The sequence below is a fragment of the Aethalodelphis obliquidens genome, unplaced genomic scaffold (assembly GCF_003676395.1).
Source record: "Aethalodelphis obliquidens isolate GAN/ISIS:26980383/991018 unplaced genomic scaffold, ASM367639v1 scaffold15, whole genome shotgun sequence".
Classification (NCBI taxonomy): domain Eukaryota; kingdom Metazoa; phylum Chordata; class Mammalia; order Artiodactyla; family Delphinidae; genus Aethalodelphis; species Aethalodelphis obliquidens.
The window spans coordinates 29,917,737-29,941,080 of NW_020837959.1; the positions used below are offsets into that span (position 1 = coordinate 29,917,737).

Genomic DNA, 23,344 nt, shown 5'->3' on the forward strand with positions numbered 1-23,344 from the left:
ACATATTCCTCTCTGAAAATTAAATATAGAGAAATTAAATGTAGATAGTATTTGAGAAACACAATTAAACAAGCTTGATCTGATATTTGTATAGAACCTTGCCACCTATAGAGAAAGTTCATTCATTTTCAGCACACATGGAACAGTCGTAAAAAATATTTATGTACTTGGCTATAAAGATTTTTAAATGAATTCCAGATAATCATGTTATTTATACTATATTCTCTGATCACCCTGCAAAAAGAAGGAAGGAAGGGAGGAAAGGAGGGAGGGAGGGAGGGAGGGAGGGAGGAAGGGAGAAAGAATTAGAGGACAACTGAAAAATTTCATGTGTTTGGAGGCTGAAAACTGTATTCCTAGAAACTAGAAGGAAGAAAATATGATCAGAACCCTGCAAATCAAAACTGAGTGGTATTTAAAGGGCAGTTCTAAACCCAAGAAAGCCAAAATTCAAATGTGCTAAGTATTCAATCCATACAGTAAGATTTTTTTAAAAAAATTATTTATTAAAGAAGTAAATAATAAGGGTAAGGGCCGAGGTCAATTAATAAAGAAAAAAAACAAGGAAAAAACATTTCTAGAGATAAAATTAACTCTGTCTTGGGTGGTCAAAGGAAGCTTTACACAAAAGTTACGTATTTATTTAAACTCATTGCTGGGAGAAGCATCTTTCAGAAAAAGGGACGAGAAAAGCTCTAGAGTCATTGCAGAGAACTTTGTGGGTCAGGGAGTCATGAGAAATTCAGCATCATGAGAGCAGATGGCAGATGGAGACAAGAAGTTGGAAAGGTTACTTGAGGTCAAAGTCTGAAGCGGTCTATGTGCTATTCCCGGGAGTCTGGACTTTGTTCTATGGAATATATGCATCCATTGAAATGTTTTAAGACACAAAATCATGATTATTAATAGGAAAATAATTGGCAACCGTGAAAAAGATGGTCTAGAATGGAGGGAGAGAATGAGCTCCGGAAATTGGGTTATAGTGTTGCAGGAATGAGCAGTGCTGAGCTGAGCTATGACCAGAGTCGCTCAGCTGCTTTACTCTTGACAGATTCTGATGGTAGGTGTAGACCTTAGGAGGTCACTAATGCTTACTGATGTAATCTTTTTGTTTTGCACAGAGAACATACCCAGAAAAATTGCAGAAGTGTTGAACCCTGGGGGAAGGCCAGGTCATTTTAGAGCACCTATCTTATAGGTCATTTTATGCGGAAAGAAGAAGTGGTGAAATTACATATACTTTCGTTTCACTAGGAGAGGGAAATCTGGAAGGGGAATTCAGTCTAGCGAATTTACTTAAATCATTAGTTCCAGAAACGGACAGTTACTGGGAGAGCAGCTTTGTGAACAACTTTAAAAGTGGAATATAGGAGGAGAGAGCGTCAAGTCCAGAGAGAACTTCTGTAGTCTGGGCTACGACTTAGGAATGCCTCTCACTGTTTTCTTCTCTGCAGATGGACTGGACACGAGTGAGCTGCTGCCACTGTCCCCTCTTGCCCCACCCATGGAGGAGGAACCGCTGCTTATATTCGTGTCTGGTGACGATGACCCAGAAAAGGCTGAAGAAGGAAAAAAGTCGGAGGAACTGAGGAGTTTGTGGAGAAAAGCTATACACCAGCAAATCCTGTTGCTTCGAATGGAAAAAGAAAACCAGAAACTTGAAGGTTAGCCATTCAAACAGGGCTATGATATCTTATGATATGATACTGTAATATAAAGGTGTCGTTTGTTAATACTATTCCCCCCGCGCCACACACACACTCAAACTCATTCTCGGACTGTATACACACTTTTACCAGAATATCTACTGATTAAAATTGTTTAGTGCTATTTCGTGAGGAGGTTATGACATGGGAAGCTGACCAGCTTAAGAAAGTTGCATTTTTGTTTAGCAGATTTAAAACATCAGACATCCTTTGAGTATATTTGGGTGATGGAATAATAGAAGGTAATAGAATGTATATAATGAAGTCAATGTGTTTAATATGACTGAAAGTTTAATATCATCATGTATTACTTTAAAAAAACCTTAAATATGAAAAAGCAAATTTCTTTTCGAATATGATTTTCAAATTTCAGGCTAATTGTATTCATAATATGATAAATATGCCTATTTCAAATAAATTATATTGTATCCATTCCAACTAATTACCTATTATCAAATCAAAGTTTCTATGTTTTGTTACTGTTTTTTAAATTTTCTATTTAAAAAATCATATTGAAATCATTAAATTTATAAATGGATAATTTATAACAGCTATTGTGCTATTTGTAGTGCTTTATTGCTAAGTTTATGCATACCAAATGCTTTAGAATGTGTTTTCCAGACTTTAAAATAATAATGTTATTTACGCCAGTGCTGATAGAATCATAGACAGGGAGATGTGCAGATGGTACCAAAATCTGAAAAATTTATTAATGCCATTATCTTGGGCAAATCATTAACATAAAAGGGCCTTGTTTTTCACATTTATGAAATGAAAGATTTAGCTTAAGTGGGCCTTTGACTTTTAAGATTATTGGAAAATGTATAATCTAGATTTTTCTCTGACTTGCTTTTATTATGCTGTCTTCCAAAAAAAGCCTTTTTTTAGTACAGGCAGATATTCACATTTCTGTGTTCATCGTCTGCCTTAAGATTCCTTTTACTATACCTATTGCTCAATTAAGTTTTTAATATTTTTTTAGTTTGCTAGGGCACAGCTATATTCTTTTTTTTTTTTGCGGTACGCGGGCCTCTCACTGTTGTGGCCTCTCCCGTTGCGGAGCACAGGCTCCGGACGCGCAGGCTCAGCGGCCATGGCTCACGGGCCCAGCCGCTCCATGGCATGTGGCATCTTCCTGGACCGGGGCACGAACCCGTGTCCCCTGCATCGGCAGGTGGACTCTCAACCACTGCACCACCAGGGAAGCCCAACAGCTATAATCTTATATATATTATTGCTATGTTCTTAGCAGAATGAAAGGTACATACGAATTTTAAACGTCCTTAGGAAATAAATCTTCTTTTCTTTCAAGTTAAAAATGCAATTAATTGTTATCAACATAGCTTTTAAAAGTTTGATGTGATAAAGGGTATGCCTACTCAAGCTTCCATAGATTTTGAAAGGAATTGAATTTATGTTTTTTGTAGTTGATTATATCTTGAACTAATGCATAAACAGAAAAAGAGGTTGAAAAAAGATGGTTATGATTTCCTTAAAACATTTAAAGCATGAAATTGTATTTCATTAACAGTTGGGAATATGTACAGTAGAATATTATATTAAATATTAATGGATAATTTTAGAATCATAGACTGAACTGGAGATTAGAGATTATTTAGCTCCCTTCTTCATTCTGCAGCTGAGTTAGTGACTGGCTTGGGAGGCTAAGGAATTTAACCTAAGGTCAAACAGTGGTGTACTGGCAGAACAAGTATTAAAACTCCAGTTTATTTATCACGGTTCTTGGGCTTTTTCCTAGTATGCCATAGTATTTCTCAACTATATGTGTTAATATAAGGGAATGGATAATACAAATGACTCTGTGTATTCTGTGTATTATATACGACTACATAAATTGACAGAATAAGAGAGGAGGTGACATTTAGAATATATGATCAGAAACCTCTGTCGGTTCTATATTTACTTCTGTACTTAAATAACAAACACAAAAAATAGCTTAACCCATTAAAAATTTATCTAATGGGGGCTTCCCTGGTGGCGCAGTGGTTGAGAGTCCGCCTGCCGATGCAGGGGACACGGATTCGTGCCCCGGTCCAGGAAGATCCCACATACCGCGGAGCGGCTGGGCCCGTGAGCCATGGCCGCTGGGCCTGCGCGTCCGGAGCCTGTGCTCCGCAACGGGAGGGGCCACAACAGTGAGAGGCCCGCGTACCGCAAAAAAAAAAAAAATTTATCTAATGGATAAGCATTTCTTCATGGTTCTTTGCTCTTGCCTAGTTAACCAGGGCAAATATTAACTGCTCTTACTCAGCACTTCATCCTCAGGGCCTGTGACTAGCATATAGCAGATGATTATTATTATTTTAAATGAATAATTTAGAGAAGGTTGGAGAAAAAAAGAAATCTGAGGAAATTTTATTCTTTGTCCATTGTGGAAAAGCATCATTAATAAAGTTATATTTAGGATTATATTTAGAATGATATTTGTTATTAACTTTTAAAAAATTACTTGATGGTCATAGAGAAATATAAAGCAAATATCGCGAAGCAAAGCTAGACTGTTAGAAAGCCATCTAGTGGTATCTAGGAGGAATTTTTTGTAGTGCGATTTATCTTTTGATTATATCTGGAATTTTAAGTAGAAATTTTTACTGGTCTGTTGGAATAACAGTCTATTGTAAGATATTTTAATTCTCTTGAAATGGCTTCAAACACTAAGTAAAGAGTAATACTCATTCTGCTATTGTTTTTGTGCTGTCGAGGACTTTGGATGCATGACAAAGATTTGTGTTGCAGCAGGTAAGGTGGTTGAGCCCTGGAGCTTGAATGGATACAGATTACTCTGAGAGGCTCCTGTTCAATGTGGTCCTAATGAAAGAGAAGAAATACACTCACATGTTTTTTTCTCCCTTCTCCTCTTTTGGAATCGATTCTTCAAGATAAAGACCAAATACAGATAGCGGTTTGTTTTATAAGCATTTCTTTTAATGAACTCTGGGCTTAGATTTTAGACCATCAAATGAGAGAAAATTCTGTATTATTTTGAAAAATGAAAGTAGTGTTAGCTTCAGAAAAATGAATTTTCCTCTTACTAAATTTTCCTCTTAAATTTTCCTCTTACTAAAAATGGACACAGGAATGTATAACCTACTGTTGTTAAGGGCAGTATTGGTAACTCTGGAAAAAGTTATAAAAATGTATCAGGTTATCATGGTCAAATATTTCTCAAATCAAGGTTAGCATGAGGCATTGTTTGCTCATATGTCATATATAAAATATTAACATTTTAATGGTGTTTAAAGTGATGCAAGCTGTCACTTCTGTGGTTATCTGTTACATTTGTCAAAAAATTGATATTTCAAACATGGTTTGTTTTTTATGCTTAGAAGACTTGTCATCTGTAACATACCGAGTAAAAGCTCCTTAGGAAGTTATTCCTTGTTTTTGTTTTTTTTTTTTACATGAAATGGCTCAAAATTTAAGAAACCTTTCACGTATCCTCATTTTTTTTTTTTTAAGTTTCCTTTTTGAGCAAATGTTATTTGGTATGGTTTTACAAATGCAGTGAAACATGACAAATACTGTGTTTTAAAAGCATATAGGTCTTATGTAATTCTGTCTTCCTTAGCAAGCAGAGATGAACTCCAGTCCAGAAAAATTAAATTGGATTATGAAGAAGTTGGAGTATGTCAGAAGGAGGTCTTAATAACCTGGGATAAGAAGTTGTTAAACTGCAGAACTAAAATCAGATGTGATATGGAAGATATTCATACTTCTCTTAAAGAAGGTATCTTGGATCATCTCAATCAATCTTTTTTCTTTTTTGAAAAGCTTCAGAAATTTTTTTGATTCGTGCAGCCTAGGCATAATTTTCTTTTCGTGCTTTGCCTATAAAAAAAGGAGAGGACTTTGTTTCTGCCTGTAGTTGGTGACTGTATTGGTAAGCACATGGTACTAATGGAGATATTCTGTCCCTGAGGAGACAGCAGGCACCTTTTCTACACAGTTTCCTGCCTCTTCACCAGCTGTTTCAACTCAGTGTTGTTGTTTGCCAAGGAAAGATCACATGCATTAATACAAATCTTTGATCATATCCGTAAAAATATCTCAGGCTTTTAAACTTGACTCATTGGTCATTTGCTCAGAAGTGTTTATTTATAAATATATGTGTATATTCATGTACATGTTTGTACAGATATATATTATTAGCAATCAGTTTTCCTACCATCCATTCTTTTATTTATTTTAGAAAAACGCTTTTATTTAGCCTTATACTGCATTTCTGCTCTGTCATATAAAATGACTGATATTTAAACATCTTAAATTTAAAATTAAAACTAATATGTGAATTGCTTAGATGCAATTTCTGTGACTCAGATTAACTGTATTAAAATGAGAATCTCTATGATCTGCATAAATAAAGATCCCAAAGTACCCAAAATAACCTGATCATGAATCTTGTTTTAAAAGACTATGGTAACGTGAAACTGTTGCCCAATTAAGTTTAAATTAAAATTAATTTTGTAAGATGCTACACTTACAAACCTGATACATGTTTTTTTTCCTTGAAGATATGGAAATCCTAGAGATTTTCGCTGACTGCATTACTTGGGAGACAAAATAGTGGCTAATAGAGTGTGTGTGAGATGTAGAACATACTGTTCTTTGGTGTGACTCAAAGATGTTTTAGGGGTGTTCATCTTCCCATTTCTTATAGAACAGAGTTTAAACTTCTCAGCACTGCGCCCAAGGCCCTCCATGATCTCTCCTTCATCTTTCATCTCACTTTTTTTTTTTTTCCGGTACGCGGGCCCCTCACTGTTGCGGCCTCTCCCGTTGCGGAGCACAGGCTCCGGACGCGCAGGCTCAGCGGCCATGGCTCACGGGCCCAGCCGCTCCGCGGCATGTGGGATCCTCCCGGACCGGAGCACGAACCCGTGTCCCCTGTATCGGCAGGCGGACTCTCAACCACTGCGCCCCCAGGGAGGCCCTCATCTCACTTTTTAACTTCCCCTGCCTTGTAGCCTGTGCTTCAGGGATGCTAACTACTTTGGGTCCCAGTCTGGCACAGGCTATTTCTTGCAGGGATGCTCCAGCTCTCCCTACCCTCCCTCTTCCATCCTCTCTACCTTCTCCCCATTTCCCGTTTCCTTTTCTTTCCACCTCATCTTCTTCTCCCTCCTCCTTTGTCCCCCTCTTTCTCTGCCCCTCTCAGGGCCTCCGTACATCCTTCTTCCCAAAGTGATTGCTGCCTACACTCCCAGCCTGGAGAATCGTATTATCTCTCAGCTCTCAGTTCAAATACCATTTCCTCAGAGTGCCCCTCTCTCCCCCAGTAAATTAGTTTTGTTTTATTATTCTTTCTCATGATTCTTTCCCTGTAATTGTGCTTATCATAATTTATAACTTTGTATCTATGTGTATATCTGTTTCATGTTTTCTCACTCCACCCCCCATACTCCTAGCACCTAAGAGAGCATCTTGCATAAGTTATTTATTGAATGAATGAATGAGACTAATTTTCCTGAGAATGGATTTATTCATCTCTCAGTGATGAGGTATCCTCAGTGCCATGCTCTATTCTCTGCTATATGTTAGATGCTCAATAAATATTTAATTAAAGTGAATTACTTTTTTGTAGAATTGTTACTGGATGGATAACAAGACAGCCCTCTCCTGTTATCAATGATTCATTTAATGGGCTAATGAAAGTTACCCTCTAAAAATGACTTTTTGCACGAGATCATTCATTCATTCATTCCACAAATGTATGAGTAGAGAGGTATATTCTTGGACTTCATCATACAGAGATGAAAGTATGCTAACTATTCTCAGGCAGCTCACCATCTAAGTGAGGAAACTAGACAAACATACAGTATAGTGCTAACTGTAATCCAATATGGTAATGGTGCAGTCTGAGTCACATAGCATATGAAAAGGGACTTCTTACTCCTAGAGACGTTAGGGAGAGTTTCTGCAGAAGAATGGTATTCGGGCTCATCCTTAAAAGACAAATAGGGCTTCCCTGGTGGTGCAGTGGTTGAGAGTCCGCCTGCCGATGCAGGGGACACGGGTTCATGCCCCGGTGTGGGAGCCTGTGCTCCGCAACGGGAGAGGCCACAACAGTGAGAGGCCCGCGTACCGCAAAAAAAAAAAAAAAAAGACAAATAGAGATACACTAGGCAATCAACTGGAGGAGCTTGGAATTTCATAAACGCAACAGTAGGAACAAGAAACTGGAAGTGTGAAAATCACCATAAGCTTCTTATGGCCCTACACTGAGTATAGCTAGATACTTAGTATATACACTTAGTGTGGCAGGGAACGGGAGGTGATGGAACTAAAAAAAGGTAGTTTGGAGGTATACCCTGTAGAGGGCCTTAGAATTCATGTTCGTGAGCCTGAGTTATGCCTTTTGGACAATAATACTTTGAGCTTCTGCAAACTGTGACATTGCATCCCAAAGAGATCAGTGCCATTATACCTTTCTCTACCCAACTGGAGCTCAGGAACCTATTCCATATCTAGGCTTTTTGGACTGAGAAGAGTGAAATAAAGTTGCCTGCACTGTACAGAATTGAATTCTGTCCCTCCCAGTGCTGTATTTCATGTCCCTTGGCATAAAAAAAAACCATACTTTTAGCATACTTCGAATTGCTTGTTTTGGTTTTCAAGCAGACTGGAGTTAGTGTTTCATTATACATGAATATAGCAATTACGCTAGCTGTTTTCTTCTCAAAGGCTGAATGATGTTCTGGAGCACTGCCTTCATACTGTACTTACCATTTTTATTATTTCGTTTTCTTGTCACCATATAAGAATGCTATTTAATTCTCTTTTACAATGTTACTTTTTAATGACAGCTATTTAGAAATCAGAGTATGAATATTAGCATTTATTACGAGCTTCAAACCAAATAAAAGGTGAAAATAGGCAGTAATACATTTCAGTATTTCAGAATTTGGCCTCTGAAACTAGAGTTCTAAACTGCACTAGCTGTGAGCACTTGGGCAAGTTACTTAGCTTCTTTCTGCCTCAGCTTCGCCATCTGTAAAGTGTAGATAATAGTAATTACCTGCCTCATTAGGTTGTTTTCTGAGCACCTGTGAATAAATTAGGTGCAGTTTCTGTAATTACAATGCTCAGAAACTAACTGTCCTCAATAAATGTTGTATTAGCTTCTCAATCAGTGGTGGCAGCTGTTCTTGTTAATATTGCCATTATTATCCTTGTTATTTGAGGGTTTTCTTTTGCAAGACACCAGCTACAGGATTAAACTTTCAAAATACGCTTCTGTCACTACATCGTACTGTGTGATTATAGGGTGGAACGCAGGACAGTAGAGCTGCCTATTTTCATGCATTACACAGTTAATCAACTGTGATTTCGCACCTTCATTCCAGTGTTCAAGACCTTGCTTTCTTATCTCTTTGACTGTAGGTGTTCCCAAAAGTCGACGAGGAGAAATCTGGCAGTTCCTAGCTTTGCAGTATCGTCTAAGACACAGATTGCCTAATAAACAACAACCTCCTGACACATCCTATAAAGAGCTTTTAAAGCAGCTCACGGTTCAGCAGCATGCTATTCTCGTGGATTTAGGTATGTTTGCCATATTGATTATAATTTACAAAAGTAAATAATAGGTCCTTTTGTTGAGTTTTTGGGGGTTTTCTATTTGTTTTTAGTTTTGATAAAGACAAACTATTGGTCGGCAGAGTTGCTGGCTTTGTCCTTTCCTGAGGGCAAGTTGGCCTTATGTATGGTTGAAGATACCCTAAATGCCTGAATATAAAGTGAAGTTTTCATCCTCAGACTTGTCCTCTGAAAAATCTTGTATTTGAATCATTGTAAAGGTCATATTATTGGGTGCTCTCAGTTCCTGTTTTTCGAACAACTGACTTTTGTTTGGGATAGATAATTATTAGCTTGGTCAACACTGGTCTTGAAATAGGTTTAAAGGGGCACCAGAAAATTTAACAAAGGTCTACTAAGTATTCCTGGACGTATTGCTGAAAACAAGCTTTGGAGTAAGCCTTTAAGAATCAATACAATATGTGGTTATGTTGTGGAAATCATGAATACATCCTTATAAGATGAAAGAAAACTTAGCTGTCCTAATGTTATGTGCATTTCCAGTGGCAGCATCATAAAGTCATCCTTTTAAATGCTGAATTTCAAATAACTTATGGAAAGTAAAAATGGTGTGATTTTAAAAAGTATATGTCTCTAATTTTTCTCTAAATTAATATATTTTATTCTTTTAAAATATCTAACTTATTGGATTAAATATTGTACATTGACATTTGGATTATTTCATCTGTATTCCTAAAGGTTGATATATTTAAGGTGGCCAGATACGTTATTTGAGCCCATTTGGGAAAACAAGGGATTACTTTTTTTTTTTTTTATGCGGTACGCGGGCCTCTCACTGCTGTGGCCTCTCCCGTTGCGGAGCACAGGCTCAGCGGCCATGGCTCACGGGCTCAGCCGCTCCGCGGCATGTGGGATCTTCCCAGACCGGGGCAAGAACCCGCGTCCCCTGCATCGGCAGGCGGACTCTCAACCACTGCGCCACCAGGGAAGCCCGGGATTACTTTTTATTTGGGCTCATCTTATTTTAGGATATATATATAAAAATCACAGGCCAAAACGGACCTCTGCTCCTTTTGGATGACAAACAGCTTTTGTTGGGAAAAGGCCAACTCAGTTAATAGTTTTTGAGCCCAATAGAATTGAAATGGAGAATTTTACAGAGAAACTGAAAACTTCAGTTTTTGTCCCGATTCTATCACTGAACAGTAGCTTTAAGCAAATTACTTTGCTTCTGAGTTTCAATCCTGTCTCTTAAATAAGGACAGTGAACTATGGGCCTCTGCAGATCGGTGGTTCTGTGACCGGAAATTGATAATGAGACTAGAAATTGGGATGTCGTATTTAGAGCTAGTCAAGATATCCTTAAAGAGACGGCGATGATGAGATCACATTACAGGGAAAAGGCTGGTCGGAAAAAAATGGAGCTAATGTCACGGATGGACGGTATATTTATAGTTTTCTGTAGCAAGCATTTTAAGTGAGAAAGTAAAATGATAATTTTAAAAACTGCTTATTTGACTTTGCTTGTAGCCATCTGTGTTTCCTCAGTGTGTTCTTGTTATAGTCTCATATCTTCCCCTTATTTGCTCTGCAGAATTAATCTTATCAGTTCCTAGGTGAAAAATCACTTTTAAGCATATCTGGTGGGAAACGTTTAAAAATCTGGCCTTCTTACAAGTTCTAACTGACATGAGTAATCATTTCACAAGGAAGTTAACATCCCCTTCATTTTCATGGCACAAGGAAAGTCCCGAAGCACTGTATACAGCTTTGGTGGTGAAGATGGGTTTGTTTCAGCATTTAGTACCAACTTTTTAGAAAATCCGGGACTAACTTGCTTGCTGAAGTGTCTCTATGGTAATTTTGTACACAGAGGTGAATTTTGGAGGGGAATTTATTTAAAATCAGCTTGACCCTTCACTATCCTTGACCTTTTTGGATATACTGAAAAAAGAAAAGAGGTCTACGTGGCTCATGGAAGTAGTTTAAGAAACAAAACCAAAAATATTTGAAACAAGTATTTCCTGAATGATAGGCTGAATGTAAAACAAAACAACCCTAGGAAAGTCCCTCTAGTGTCATAATACAAGAAAAGCAGGAAGGAGTCTGCTATGGACCACTAAGATTTCTTTCTAAATCATATGATACCTCCGGTAGAATTCTGATTTCAGTTAGCAGGTAGTTTTTATGTGAACTTAGAATTAGCCTTGATTTATAGTCAGAATAAGTTTTATATTCTATTCTCCTGGGATCTCTCCTGAATATGTCTTTGATTTGTTTGTGGAATTTTTTTTCCTAAAAAGAAGCGCTGGTTAGCATCAAATGTTTGCTCCCCTATCATATACATGGAGATGGGGTGATGGTCTGGCAGGTAGGACTTGGGACTGGCTAGAGGGACAGAGACTGTTAGTGAGAGGGGTGCTCCGAGCAGCATTCAGTGGTTTGGAAAAGAGCGTTTATTTATTCCTGGAAATCACTGGATTGCAATTTCACTCTGGTCTCCAAAACATCAGGTCATCTCAAAAATATTTTTCTTTTCTTCTGCAGGGAGGACATTTCCTACTCATCCTTACTTTTCAGCACAGCTTGGGGCAGGGCAGCTGTCTCTCTTTAACCTCTTGAAAGCCTACTCATTGCTGGACAAAGAAGTGGGTTACTGTCAGGGGATCAGCTTTGTGGCTGGAGTCCTGCTTCTGCACATGAGTGAAGAGCAAGCCTTTGAAATGCTGAAATTCCTCATGTATGACCTGGGCTTTCGCAAGCAGTACCGACCTGACATGATGTCTCTACAGGTGAGTGGCAGATCTTCACAAGGAATGTGTAACACTCTCACCAGAAATCTTAGCGGGAGCCCTCTTCTAAATTACGGTTAAGATTTAAAGAAATTTGGGCCCATTGTCTTGGAACTTGGATAAATGTAGAGGCGTGTTTTAGTTCATGGTTCTAGTGTGGGATTTGCGATGTTGCTAAACCTCTAAGTGTATGACATCCGTATGCAGAGTAACTTTTCCTTTGTTTCTGAAGTAAATAAATAAGCCATTCTAGTGTGTACTTAAGTCTCTGTTTCCTAAGTCTATGAGTTACCTGGAGAAAGTATCAAGTCAACTTTATTCACTTTTCCTTACCTTGTCAGTTGAAAAAAATCATAGATATTTTGTTTGAAATCTGAAAATATAATGTTTTATTCTTTGAGTGTATAAATGGCAGGTATCTATATCATGCTTCTTCATGAACTTTCCATGTCTCCCCTGCTTTATCTTAAGGTCAGACAGGCCCTTATAGAGGAAAAAGTGTTCAGAGTCAGCAGTACTTGTTCAGTCTGCTTTTCTTATCATGCTCTGAAGAAGCACCATTAAGATTTTTCAGTTAAGTAGGGTATTCACTGCCATGGCTGTATTCAACCTATTTCAAACTCCCTGTTTACACATTTCTCCTCTCTAGTTTAAACTTCACTTTCCTTAACATATTGTTTTCTAACAAAAAGTTTAAATTTTCTCTGTAGATATGCTATCTTAAACAACCACTACCTTGCAATATAAAGCTTTTGGTCATAAAAATATAAAGGAAGGCTTTAAAGGGAAGAATGTCAGGGTTCTCCTCCTTTGAAATGAGATAGGCATGATGCCCAGTTAGTCATAATGTTATGCTTTAGATAAGAACTAAAATATTTTTTAAATGCTTTTAAAATATACTTTTTCCTGATTCCCAATGATCAGTTTTTACATTTAGTATTTCAGTCTTACCAATCCATGGACAAAAAAGGACTTTGTTTTCACTTTATGAATATTATAGTAAGTGATATTTTCTTGAAAGGATGAGTGGAGAGGGAATGCTCCGATTTTCATTACTTCTTCAATATGAAAGTTTTGGCAGGGAAATAGGGCTTTGCTCTCAATGTTGGGTTTCAGCTGTGAGTTCCTATGAAGGGTGTTCACCAGGATACAGAAATCAAATACAGTGATTCCTAGTTGATAACTATGCATAGGTCTATAAACATTCCACAAGTGAAATAGTAATGACTGTGAAAGGTTTTATTTTTTACTTTATTTCTAAACAGTTTACTGTTTCATATCGGGTAGGAAGCATTGGTGTCCTTGTAAGGAGTTCAATAGGTCTGATTTTCAAAAATAACAGTTTGCGATCTCTCATTAAAATTTCAAAGAATGAAAAGTATTTGTGAGTAGCATGTAGTCTTGGTTCATAAATAAAAGGGTAGATACAGCTTTCACTTTAAAAATGCAGTCATTTTTCAATTTAAAAATTCCTCATCCTTTTGACATCATAAAAATTCATATAAACTGGATTTATACATTGATTTAATATGACCCACAATTACCAAGAAATATTTTCTGTCTATAATTATGAAAATGAAGATGTTTAAGAATCTTTGGGGGCAGTGTTCTTATAGACCATGAGATTGGGGACCTTATTCTGGGAAAGTAGAACTTTTTGATCTATAAAGTGAGATGCAACACTTTTCTACTTTCTAGAATAGAAAGTGTTTCTTATCCAATCAATATGGTGTTCAGAAGTGGAAGTGGCAGCAGGCTTGGGATCACTTGATAGGATTTCTGATTACCTGTGTGGTTTGGGGTTGGGCACTGCAGGCACTGAGCTTATCTGTAAAGGGAGGGGGTCGAGGTCTCTTTTAACTATGGCCCATCACATTTTGTGTCTGCCATTTTCTGTGTTAAGTGCAAAGCATTATATCTTTTTATCTGAAGTCTTTGGTCTCTACTTTTTTCCATCTTCTCTCTGCTACATTCTTCATCTCCCTTTCTCCAGTTCTGTCTCTTCCACGGGAAGATTTTCATGTTATGTGTAAGGTAGATTTGAAGAATGATTTATTCTCAGCAAATGGCATCTTATTATGAAAGTTTCCTTTGAAGGAAGACTAAATTGTGTTTTATTTGTCAAAAAAAATTTAATGTAAATACACCTTGATGGAAGAAATGTTCTTAACCTCTAGTTTAGAATGTAGGAAAAAAGTAAGGTTCTATAAAAAAAAAAGTATTGCTTCTGTGTTAAGATCATAGCTGAACAGCTTTCTTTTTTTTTTTTTTAGGCTTTCTTTTTATTCTGCTAATGAGACTTCTTTTATTTTTGAGCTACCAGAAATACCAATTTTTTTAATTGATAGAGCCCAGTATATCTAGTTTTAAAATTGTAAATGGCCTAAGGGAAATATATGATTTTTTTCCAACATGAGTTAATGAGATTATAATCTCTCTCTCTCTTTTTTAAATTTATTTTTATTTTTTTGGCTGAGTTGGGTCTTCGTTGCTGCGCGCGGGCCCTCTCTAGTTGTGGTGAGCGGGGGCCCTTCCTCCCTGTGGTGCGTGGATTCCTCACTGCGGAGAAGCTGTGGAGCAGGGCTCTAGGTGTGCAGGCCTCAGTGGTTGTGGCTCGCGGGCTCTAGAGTGCAGGCTCAGTAGTTGTGGCGCACGGGCCTAGTTGCTCCTGGCATGTGGGATCCTCTTGGACCAGGGCTCGAACCCATGTCTCCTGCATTGGCAGGCAGACTCTTAACCTCTGTGCCACCAGGGAAGCCCTCTAATCTCATTGTTTTAATAAGCCTCTTTGTTTGACTGCTGCTACGCTTCTTATTTTAGAGTTATGACTTCCTGTGGCTCTTTAATTCTTTCCTTTTACAGCTTGTGTGGAACCATAGCTTGCACAGATATGTGCTCCAGAGATCAAACGTTTGCTATATTTATGTCTAGTACTTTGATTTTTAGTTTTGTGCTCTGAAAAACAGTTGTTTGTTGAATTCACAATATAATTGGCTATTTTTAAGGCATTTTTATAGAACTAACTACTTAAGGATGATATCTTCTAGAGAAGGAAGTTCTGCTAGATTTAATAAAATGTTGGATGTATTTCACACCAAAAAGTGAAGCTGATATAACTGATCAAGGACCCACTACTCAATCTGTTACTGTGTAGATAAAAATTTAAATTAAAGCACAAATCACAGATTTGTTTATTATTTACTACTGCTTTACTTTTAGCTACCCCAAGCATGAGAGTTTAAAAGTTACTATAAGCTGCTTATAATTTCTTTTTTGAAATATGAGTAATCAATTCAGTTGCCAAATAAAATAATTTCTTCTTTCAGTACTAGAAACATTCAGACAGCACTTTTTAAAATTTTTTTTGCGATATGCGGGCGTCTCACTGCTGTGGCCTCTCCCGTTGTGGAGCACAGGCTCCGGACGCGCAGGCCCAGCGGCCATGGCCCACGGGCCCAGCCGCCCCGCGGCATGTGGGATCTTCCCGGACCAGGGCACGAACCCGTGTCCCCTGCATCGGCAGGCGGACTCTCAACCACTGCGCCACCAGGGAAGCCCCAGACTGCACTTTTTGCTTTAATCTCCTCTGTCAAGAAAAATATGCTGCTGGAATACCTTGGATATTAGAAATCACAGCTCGAGCTTTTGGCTCCATAACCTTGGAAGCCTAACAGTATCTTAGCAGTGCAGACTGCCTGGCAAGTTCCATCATAAATCCGATGCTGGGCTCAGCAAAGAGAGAAGTTCTTGCTTCTGAACTGGATGTGGTAGATTCCTTAGAATGGAAGCTTTTCTGGAATTGGTCTGAAATTAGGATGTGCCTTCCATGAGAGTCCTGAGCCAGGGCAGTTCTGATTTAAATTCCAAAAGCAATACCTTCCTATATGAGGAAAAATTACCATTTCCGTGTACGTATGGTGATACCAAAACACTCATGATAGAGAAATGTGCTCCATAGCTGTAGATGGACTTACACTGACTTGCTTTATGAACTCAGTTAAATGAACTTGGATTTGTGAACATAATAATAAAATAAAACAGTACTGTGTAAGTACTGCATTCTAACGCATTGAGCCACTATAGCTAAAAAGAAATGATACAAATGAGCTTATTTACAAAACAGAAACAGACTCACAGACTTAGAGAATGAACTTATGGTTACCAGAGAAGAAGGGTGGAGGGAAGGGATAGTTAGGGAGTCTGGGATTGACATCTACACACTGCTGCAAAGGAAACCATCAACAGGACGCAAAGACAACCCTGAGAATGGGAGAAAATATTTGCAAATGAAGCAACTGACAAAGGATTAATCTCCAAAATATGCAAGCAGCTCATGCAGCTCAATATCAAAAAAAAAACAAACAACCCAATCCAAAACTGGGCAGAAGACCTAAATAGACATTTTACAAAGAAGATATACAGATTGCCAACAAACACATGAAAGGATGCTCAGAATCACTAATCATTAGAGAAATGCAAATCAAAACTACAATGAAGTATCACCTCACACCAGTCAGAATGGCCATCATCAAAAAATCTACAAACAATAAATGCTGGAGAGGGTGGAGAAAAGGGAACCCTCTTGCACTGTTGGTGGGAATGTAAATTGATACAGCCACTATGGAGAACAGTATGGAGCTTCCTTAAGAAACTAAAAACAGAACTATCATATGACCCAGCAATCCCACTACTGGGCATATACCCTGAGAAAACTGTAATTCAAAAAGAGTCACGTACCAAAATGTTCATTGCAGCGCTATTTACAATAGCCAGGACATGGAAGCAACCTAGATGTCCATCGACAGATGAATGGATAAAGAAGGTGGGACACATATATACAATGGAATATTACTCAGCCATAAAAAGAAACGAAATTGAGTTATTTGTAGTGAGGTGGATGGACCTAGAGTCTGTCATACAGAGTGAAGTAAGTCAGAAAGAGAAAAATAAATACTGTCTGCTAACACATATATATGGAATCTAAAATAAAAAAAAGAAAATGGTTCTGAAGAGCCTAGGGGCAGGACAGGAATAAAGATGCAGATGTAGAGAATGGACTTGAGGACACAGGGATGGGGAAGGGTAAGCTGGGACGAAGTGAGAGAGTGGCATGGACTTATATATACTAACCAATGTAAAATAGATAGCTAGTGGGAAGCAGCTGCATAGCACAGGGAGATCAGCTCAGTGCTTGGTGACCACCTAGAGGGGTAGGATAGGGAGAGAGGGAAGGAGATACAAGAGGGAGGATATATGTATATGTATAGCTGATTCACTTTGTTATAAAGCAGAAACTAACACACCATTGTAAAGCAGTTATACTCCAATAAAGATGTTAAAAAATATATACCGTATGCTAACACATATATATGGACTCTAATAAAAAAAAAAAAGAAAATGGTTCTGAAGAACCTAGGGGCAGGACAGGAATAAAGATGCAGACGTAGAGAATGGACTTGATGACACGAGGAGGGGGAAGGGTAAGCTGGGACGAAGTGAGAGAGTAGCATGGACATATATACACTACCGAATGTAAAATAGATAGCTGGTGGGAAGCAGCTACATAGCACAGGGAGATCAGCTCGGTGCTTGGTGACCACCTAGAGGGGTGGGATAGGGAGGGTGGGAGGGAGATGCAAGAGGGAGGGGATATGGGGATATATGTATACATATAGCTGATTCACTCTGTTATACAGCAGAAACTAACACAACATTGTAAAGCAGTTTTACTCCAATAAAGATGTTAAAAATAAAATAAAATAGATACCCAACAAGGACCTACTGTATAGCACAGGGATCTATGCTCAATATTATGTAACCACCTAAATGGGAAAAGAATTTGAAAAAGAATAGATACATGTATATGTATAACTGAATCACTTTGCTGTACACCCGAAACTAATGCAACATTGTTAATCAACTATACTCCAACATAAAATAAAAAGTTAAAAAAATACTACTTTTATTTCTCAAATATATGTGAATTAGCTATTAAATATTAGAGTAATAAAATTAAAGTTAGTGTATTTATGTACTCAGATAAATGCATAGTATTTTATTTTTCTTCTCCAAATTAACTTTAGATTCAAATTTATCAAATATCTGTGAATTAATTATTATTAGTGTTATAAAATTAAAGTTAGTGTATTTTATGTACACTCAGATAAATGCATAATATTTTATTTTTTTTCTCCAAATTAACTTTAGATTCAAATGTACCAGCTGTCCAGGCTCCTTCATGACTATCACAGAGATCTCTACAATCATCTTGAAGAAAATGAAATCAGCCCCAGTCTTTATGCTGCCCCCTGGTTCCTCACATTGTTTGCCTCTCAATTTCCATTAGGATTTGTAGCCAGAGTTTTTGGTAAGAGATGCTGATGATCCAGTGAAACAGTGTTATTTATTCCAAGGGATATACTTCTAGCCATAAGGTGCTCCAATTGTTTTATCAAGCATTACACAGAATCGCAAATTGCTAGTGGAATTTAGTAAATAAGCCTGGCTCTGTTCTGAGAGTAATTTGAAGCCATATTGGTCTTAAATAAAATTGAAATTCAAAGCGAAAGAAGAATTGAGCTTCTTTATTTGAGTAAGCTGTAATGGAGTTCTTATTTTCTTTTATACCTAAAAAATCACAGTATAATGAATTAAGGATCTACTCTGTATGATTTTTTAGATTTTTAAACACATCTTTACTACCTCTTTTTATTTTCCTTCCCCACTGTCCTCTTCAACCTGGATTCAAAACACAGAGAAACATGTTCTCTAACTGGGTTAACAGAAGTACATTTTCCAATGTTGTTTCTAATGGCATTTTGGTTTTTTTTTTTTTTTTTTTTTTTGTGGTATGTGGGCCTCTCACTGTTGTGGCCTCTCCCGTTGTGGAGCACAGGCTCCGGACGCGCAGGCTCAGCGGCCATGGCTCACGGGCCCAGCCGCTCCGCGGCATGTGGGATCTTCCCGGACCGGGGCCCAAACCTGTGTCCCCTGCATTGGCAGGCGGACTCTCAACCACTGCGCCACCAGGGAAGCCCTACAGTGTCTTTCTTATTGGGGGCTGTGGTGTTAAAGGTTAAACACTGCATTAGCACTAATACAATTTATAGGCAAAGTGCAGCAAAAGAGTATAACCGAGATGCACGGAATCAAATGTTTACCAAATTTCTCTTCTTGAGTATACGCGATTGCTTTTCTCCAGGGAAGTTTTCTTTGGAGCTTGGGTTCCTATTTATGGGTCTTCTATAAATCTTTTCATTTATATATTTGCTTCTCAGAAAATAGCTTATCAAATCAAAATATTTAGGGTATCTCTAAATATTTACGGTATCTCTCTTTGATCTACCCTTGGAAGCTTGATAACAGAATTCAGGAAACAAATCTCCCCAGTCGTCTGTTTTTTGCTAAGAGAATATGAATGATGCTGTCAGCTCTACGATAGGTGCTCCATTCTTTTCTTAGAATTTAGTGAAGAATAGAGACTGTCAGCAAAGGGAAAGATGCATGAGCAAGAAGAATGACCCTGTTTGAAGTAATTGTTCCACGGTTCGCTCATTTTTAACGACCCCCTCTTTATTATTGATTGTGGAATGGCATGGACTGAGAGGAACGCTCATACAAAAGTATTTAGTACTTTTCAAAACTATTGCATGTTTGTATTTGTTAGGAAGCAAAGTTCAGGGTTAGGGTAGCTTTTCTTTTTCTCTTCTGATTTAGGTTATATACTGGTTTTGATTTTTCTTTTAAAGTTTTTTTTTTTTTTTTTTTAAATTGCTGCTCTAGTACCGTCTTTAGAATTAGACAGTCTCGGGTTTACATCAGTTTCTAGCTCTTTTATTAGTTGTTTGGCTTGCACACATATTAACTGCTTCATTTAGTTTTTTATTCTGGTCATGAGAGTTTAAATAGTCCTAATTGGTTATGTTGATTTGTTTCTGTATTCCCTTTGTGAAGAAAAATCTAAATATCAATGGATTCAGTGTTATTGAGGTATACCTAGTCTCCATTAAATTTGGCAATAAAAATTATAAATGCATGGGCAAACAGATATATAATTTATCTTTTTCTTTTTACCCTGCCCTTTATCTGAGGTTCCTAAATAAGTAAGACTATTTAAACAACTGTTTTTTTGTTCCAGTCATATTATTATTTATTTCAAATCTAGGTGATTTTGACCAGTTTTATTTTGCAAAATATTCTGTTGCAGTAATTAAAACAACACACACGCACACACACGCAAAAAACACACCAAAAAAACCCTTTAACACACAGAGGTCACTTTTTACAATAGTAGATGCATAATCTTGATCATGAAAATTATCTCTCTTTTTTTCAGATATTATTTTTCTTCAGGGAACTGAAGTTATATTTAAGGTTGCCCTCAGCCTGCTGAGCAACCAAGAGGCACTCATAATGGAATGTGAAAACTTTGAAAATATTGTTGAGTTCCTTAAAAGCACGCTCCCTGATATGAATTCCTCTGAAATGGAAAAACTTATCACCCAGGTATGAGTTAAATGGTAATAATAAGATATAAGATGAGACAGCAGTTTCTCTACTAATTATTTATTAAATGTTTTAGCGTAAAGATGTAGTTTTGCTTGACAGGTTTTTTTTCTTTTTGATTTGATCAAATACATTTTATCTAGAAACGAGACTGCTGTGTAATTTCTCCCTTGTGACATTGTTTGTGAGGCTGTGTCTGGGCAAGGTGGTTCAGTGCTACATCATGAGTTTTTCAGGAACCTTCCAACTTAGACCAATGGTGAGACTGAGGATAGAACTGACAGAGTTAGGAGTACCCAATAAATAAGTAAGCTGAGACTCACTTACCTCTGTAATATTGTTAATTCTGTTTTAAAATATATAAGGAGTATATGTGACAAGAGCACAGACTTTAGAATTAGACAGTCTTGGGTTTACATCAGTTTCTAGCTCTTTTATTAGTTGTTTGGCTTGCACACATCACCCTAATCTTCTGAACCCTAGCATTCTCACCTCCAAAATGAGACAATTCTGATCCAAGAGGTTTTGTGTGGTTTAAATGAAACTTGCTGTATCAGTCAGGGTCCCTTGCAGGAAACAGAGTCTACCTCCAATGATTCAAAGGAAGGTACCATTTACAGGGGTGTAGGCAGGGTTAAGGGAACTGGGCACAGATGTCTAGGTACCCAGGAGCTAGTAACAGAGGGAAACTGTTCATACTCATGGTGCTTCTCCCATCAGGAGAAGGACGACAGAACAATGTTACCAGGCCTAGCGAGTACCAGAGCTCTGGAGGTTGCTGTGCTCTTGGTGAGCCAGACAGGGAAGGAGCAGGGAAGAAGTACCCGGCCTCTTTCCCCTGCCCCTTTTGATCTCCTGATGACTTTTCCCATTGGCCATACCTAACCAGAAGCCTGCAACAAGGAAAACAGGTCACGGGGGTCTGCCTCCCAGGGTTCAGAGAATGGATGAGGGCAGAGAATGGATCTAGGAAGCAAATGGAGGGTAATCAGCACACCGTATATCTAGTCCCTGGCTCTTCATAGGTAAGTGGTAGTTATATATTGTTGTTCAGATGACATGAATACACTTAAGACCAGATTTGTAGATACAGCAGTCATGCCTTATGAGTATTGATAACATTTAAATTTACCACTTTCCTAGAGGCCCTTAGGGTAGCAGATAAAAGACAGAGTTTAGAGCAAGAGAAAGGGAGTTTGAGATCTTGTGCTGGTGTCCAGCTATCTACTAGCTGTGTGACTTTGGGCAAGTTACAACCTCTCTGAGTTTCAACTTCCTCTCCTGCAAAATGGGAATAACATCGTTTTTAGGAGCAAATGTAACCAATTCAGTTGAAGAATTTTGTACACTATTATTCACTCTGTAAGAAAAACTCATATTATTACACATAAAATTTTCTTTCCACTATGTGGAATTGAAATCACAAGCAGATTATTCTGTAAATATCTATGAACAGTTTTTATTTGTTAAAATGCTCTGGGGCTTCCCTGGCGGCGCAGTGGTTGAGAGTCCGCCTGCCGATGCAGGGGACACGGGTTCGTGCCCCGGTCCGGAAAGATCCCACATGCCGCAGAGCAGCTGGGCCCATGAGCCATGGCCTCTGAGCCTGCGCGTCCGGAGCCTGTGTTCCGCAACGGGAGAGGCCACAACAGTGAGAGGCCCGCATACAGCAAAAAAAAAAAAAAAAAAATGCTCTGGAAACTGAAAAATATAACTTTTACTTACACATTCACTTGTTTACTAATTCTTCAGAAATATCTTTTTGGACTGGCAAGCAGCGATTGTGCTTTTAGAGAGAGACGATACCTGATTTGAAATCAGATCACCTCTCTTCTAAAATTAATGAGGGAATTGCCTAGCTTTAGAGATTATTACTACGATTAATGGATAGAGTTTATAGGCTGGTAGATTTGGACTTGATGTTAGAGATAATTTTCTAACAAATAGAGTTGAATATGCAATGAACTGTTAATAGTAAAGGAGGCTTTGATGAATAAATAAATAAAGTTTATTTATGGTCACTGTAAAAAACACAAATAATGCAGAACAGCACCAAGAAGAAAGTAAAAGTAACTACAGATCTCAACACCTTGAGATTTAAAGCCTTTTAAATATCCTGTTATAATCTCTCTTTAATTATATACACAAATAAATATGTATACAGTTTTACTTAAGTGAAATCTTACTATGCATGCTATTGTATAACCTGATTTTTTAATAAAATATTTGCAGAGTATTGGATGTTTTTCCATGCCAATAAATGTAGGTCCATGCCCTCATTTTTAATGGTTGTGTAGTAGTCCGTTGTGTTCATACCCGCTGCATAGGGAAAAGATGATGCTTGTTTGAGGGGAATAACCAGGTTGTCTCGAAATATCATTTAAATTCTAAGATTTGAGTAACTCTAACAGTAGGAGGGTAAGTAAGCAAGTGAGATTTTTCTCACTGTAGGTTTCTTTTCTCCCTACACTGTTAGTGTAGATACAGATGCTTAAATGGCAGCTGCGGCCTCACTTTCCCTCACCAGTTTAGACTAAGGAGGAGCTGCCTGTCCTCTGACTTCTAAGCTAACTGTTCCTAGTGGGTGGTGATATGGGAGAGCAGAGGTAGCCCCAATTAAACAGCTCTGTACAGTGCACAGGGTTTCTGAAGATTTTGAATTTAGAAGATTCTCTCTATGGTAGGATATGTTAGTGACTTCCAAGAGGCTCACGTGGATTAGCAAGTAGATGAAAATATTTAGCATAAGACCTTTCTGCCCCATTGACAAACAATTAGAAAGGCTTT

General features: G+C 37.9%; 1 protein-coding gene across 2 annotated transcripts in view; it reads left to right on the forward strand.

Annotated features, from left to right (window-relative positions):
* TBC1D4 (TBC1 domain family member 4) overlaps nt 1–23,344 on the forward strand; it is a 222,129-nt gene that overhangs the window by 193,699 nt on the left and 5,086 nt on the right. For both annotated transcript variants that reach the window (XM_027116075.1, XM_027116074.1), the window contains 6 exons: nt 1,455–1,664; nt 5,296–5,454; nt 9,108–9,266; nt 11,808–12,052; nt 18,260–18,419; nt 20,388–20,557. In XM_027116075.1, coding sequence (XP_026971876.1) covers nt 1,455–1,664; nt 5,296–5,454; nt 9,108–9,266; nt 11,808–12,052; nt 18,260–18,419; nt 20,388–20,557 — 1,103 coding nt within the window. The remainder of the gene's footprint in view (nt 1–1,454; nt 1,665–5,295; nt 5,455–9,107; nt 9,267–11,807; nt 12,053–18,259; nt 18,420–20,387; nt 20,558–23,344) is intronic.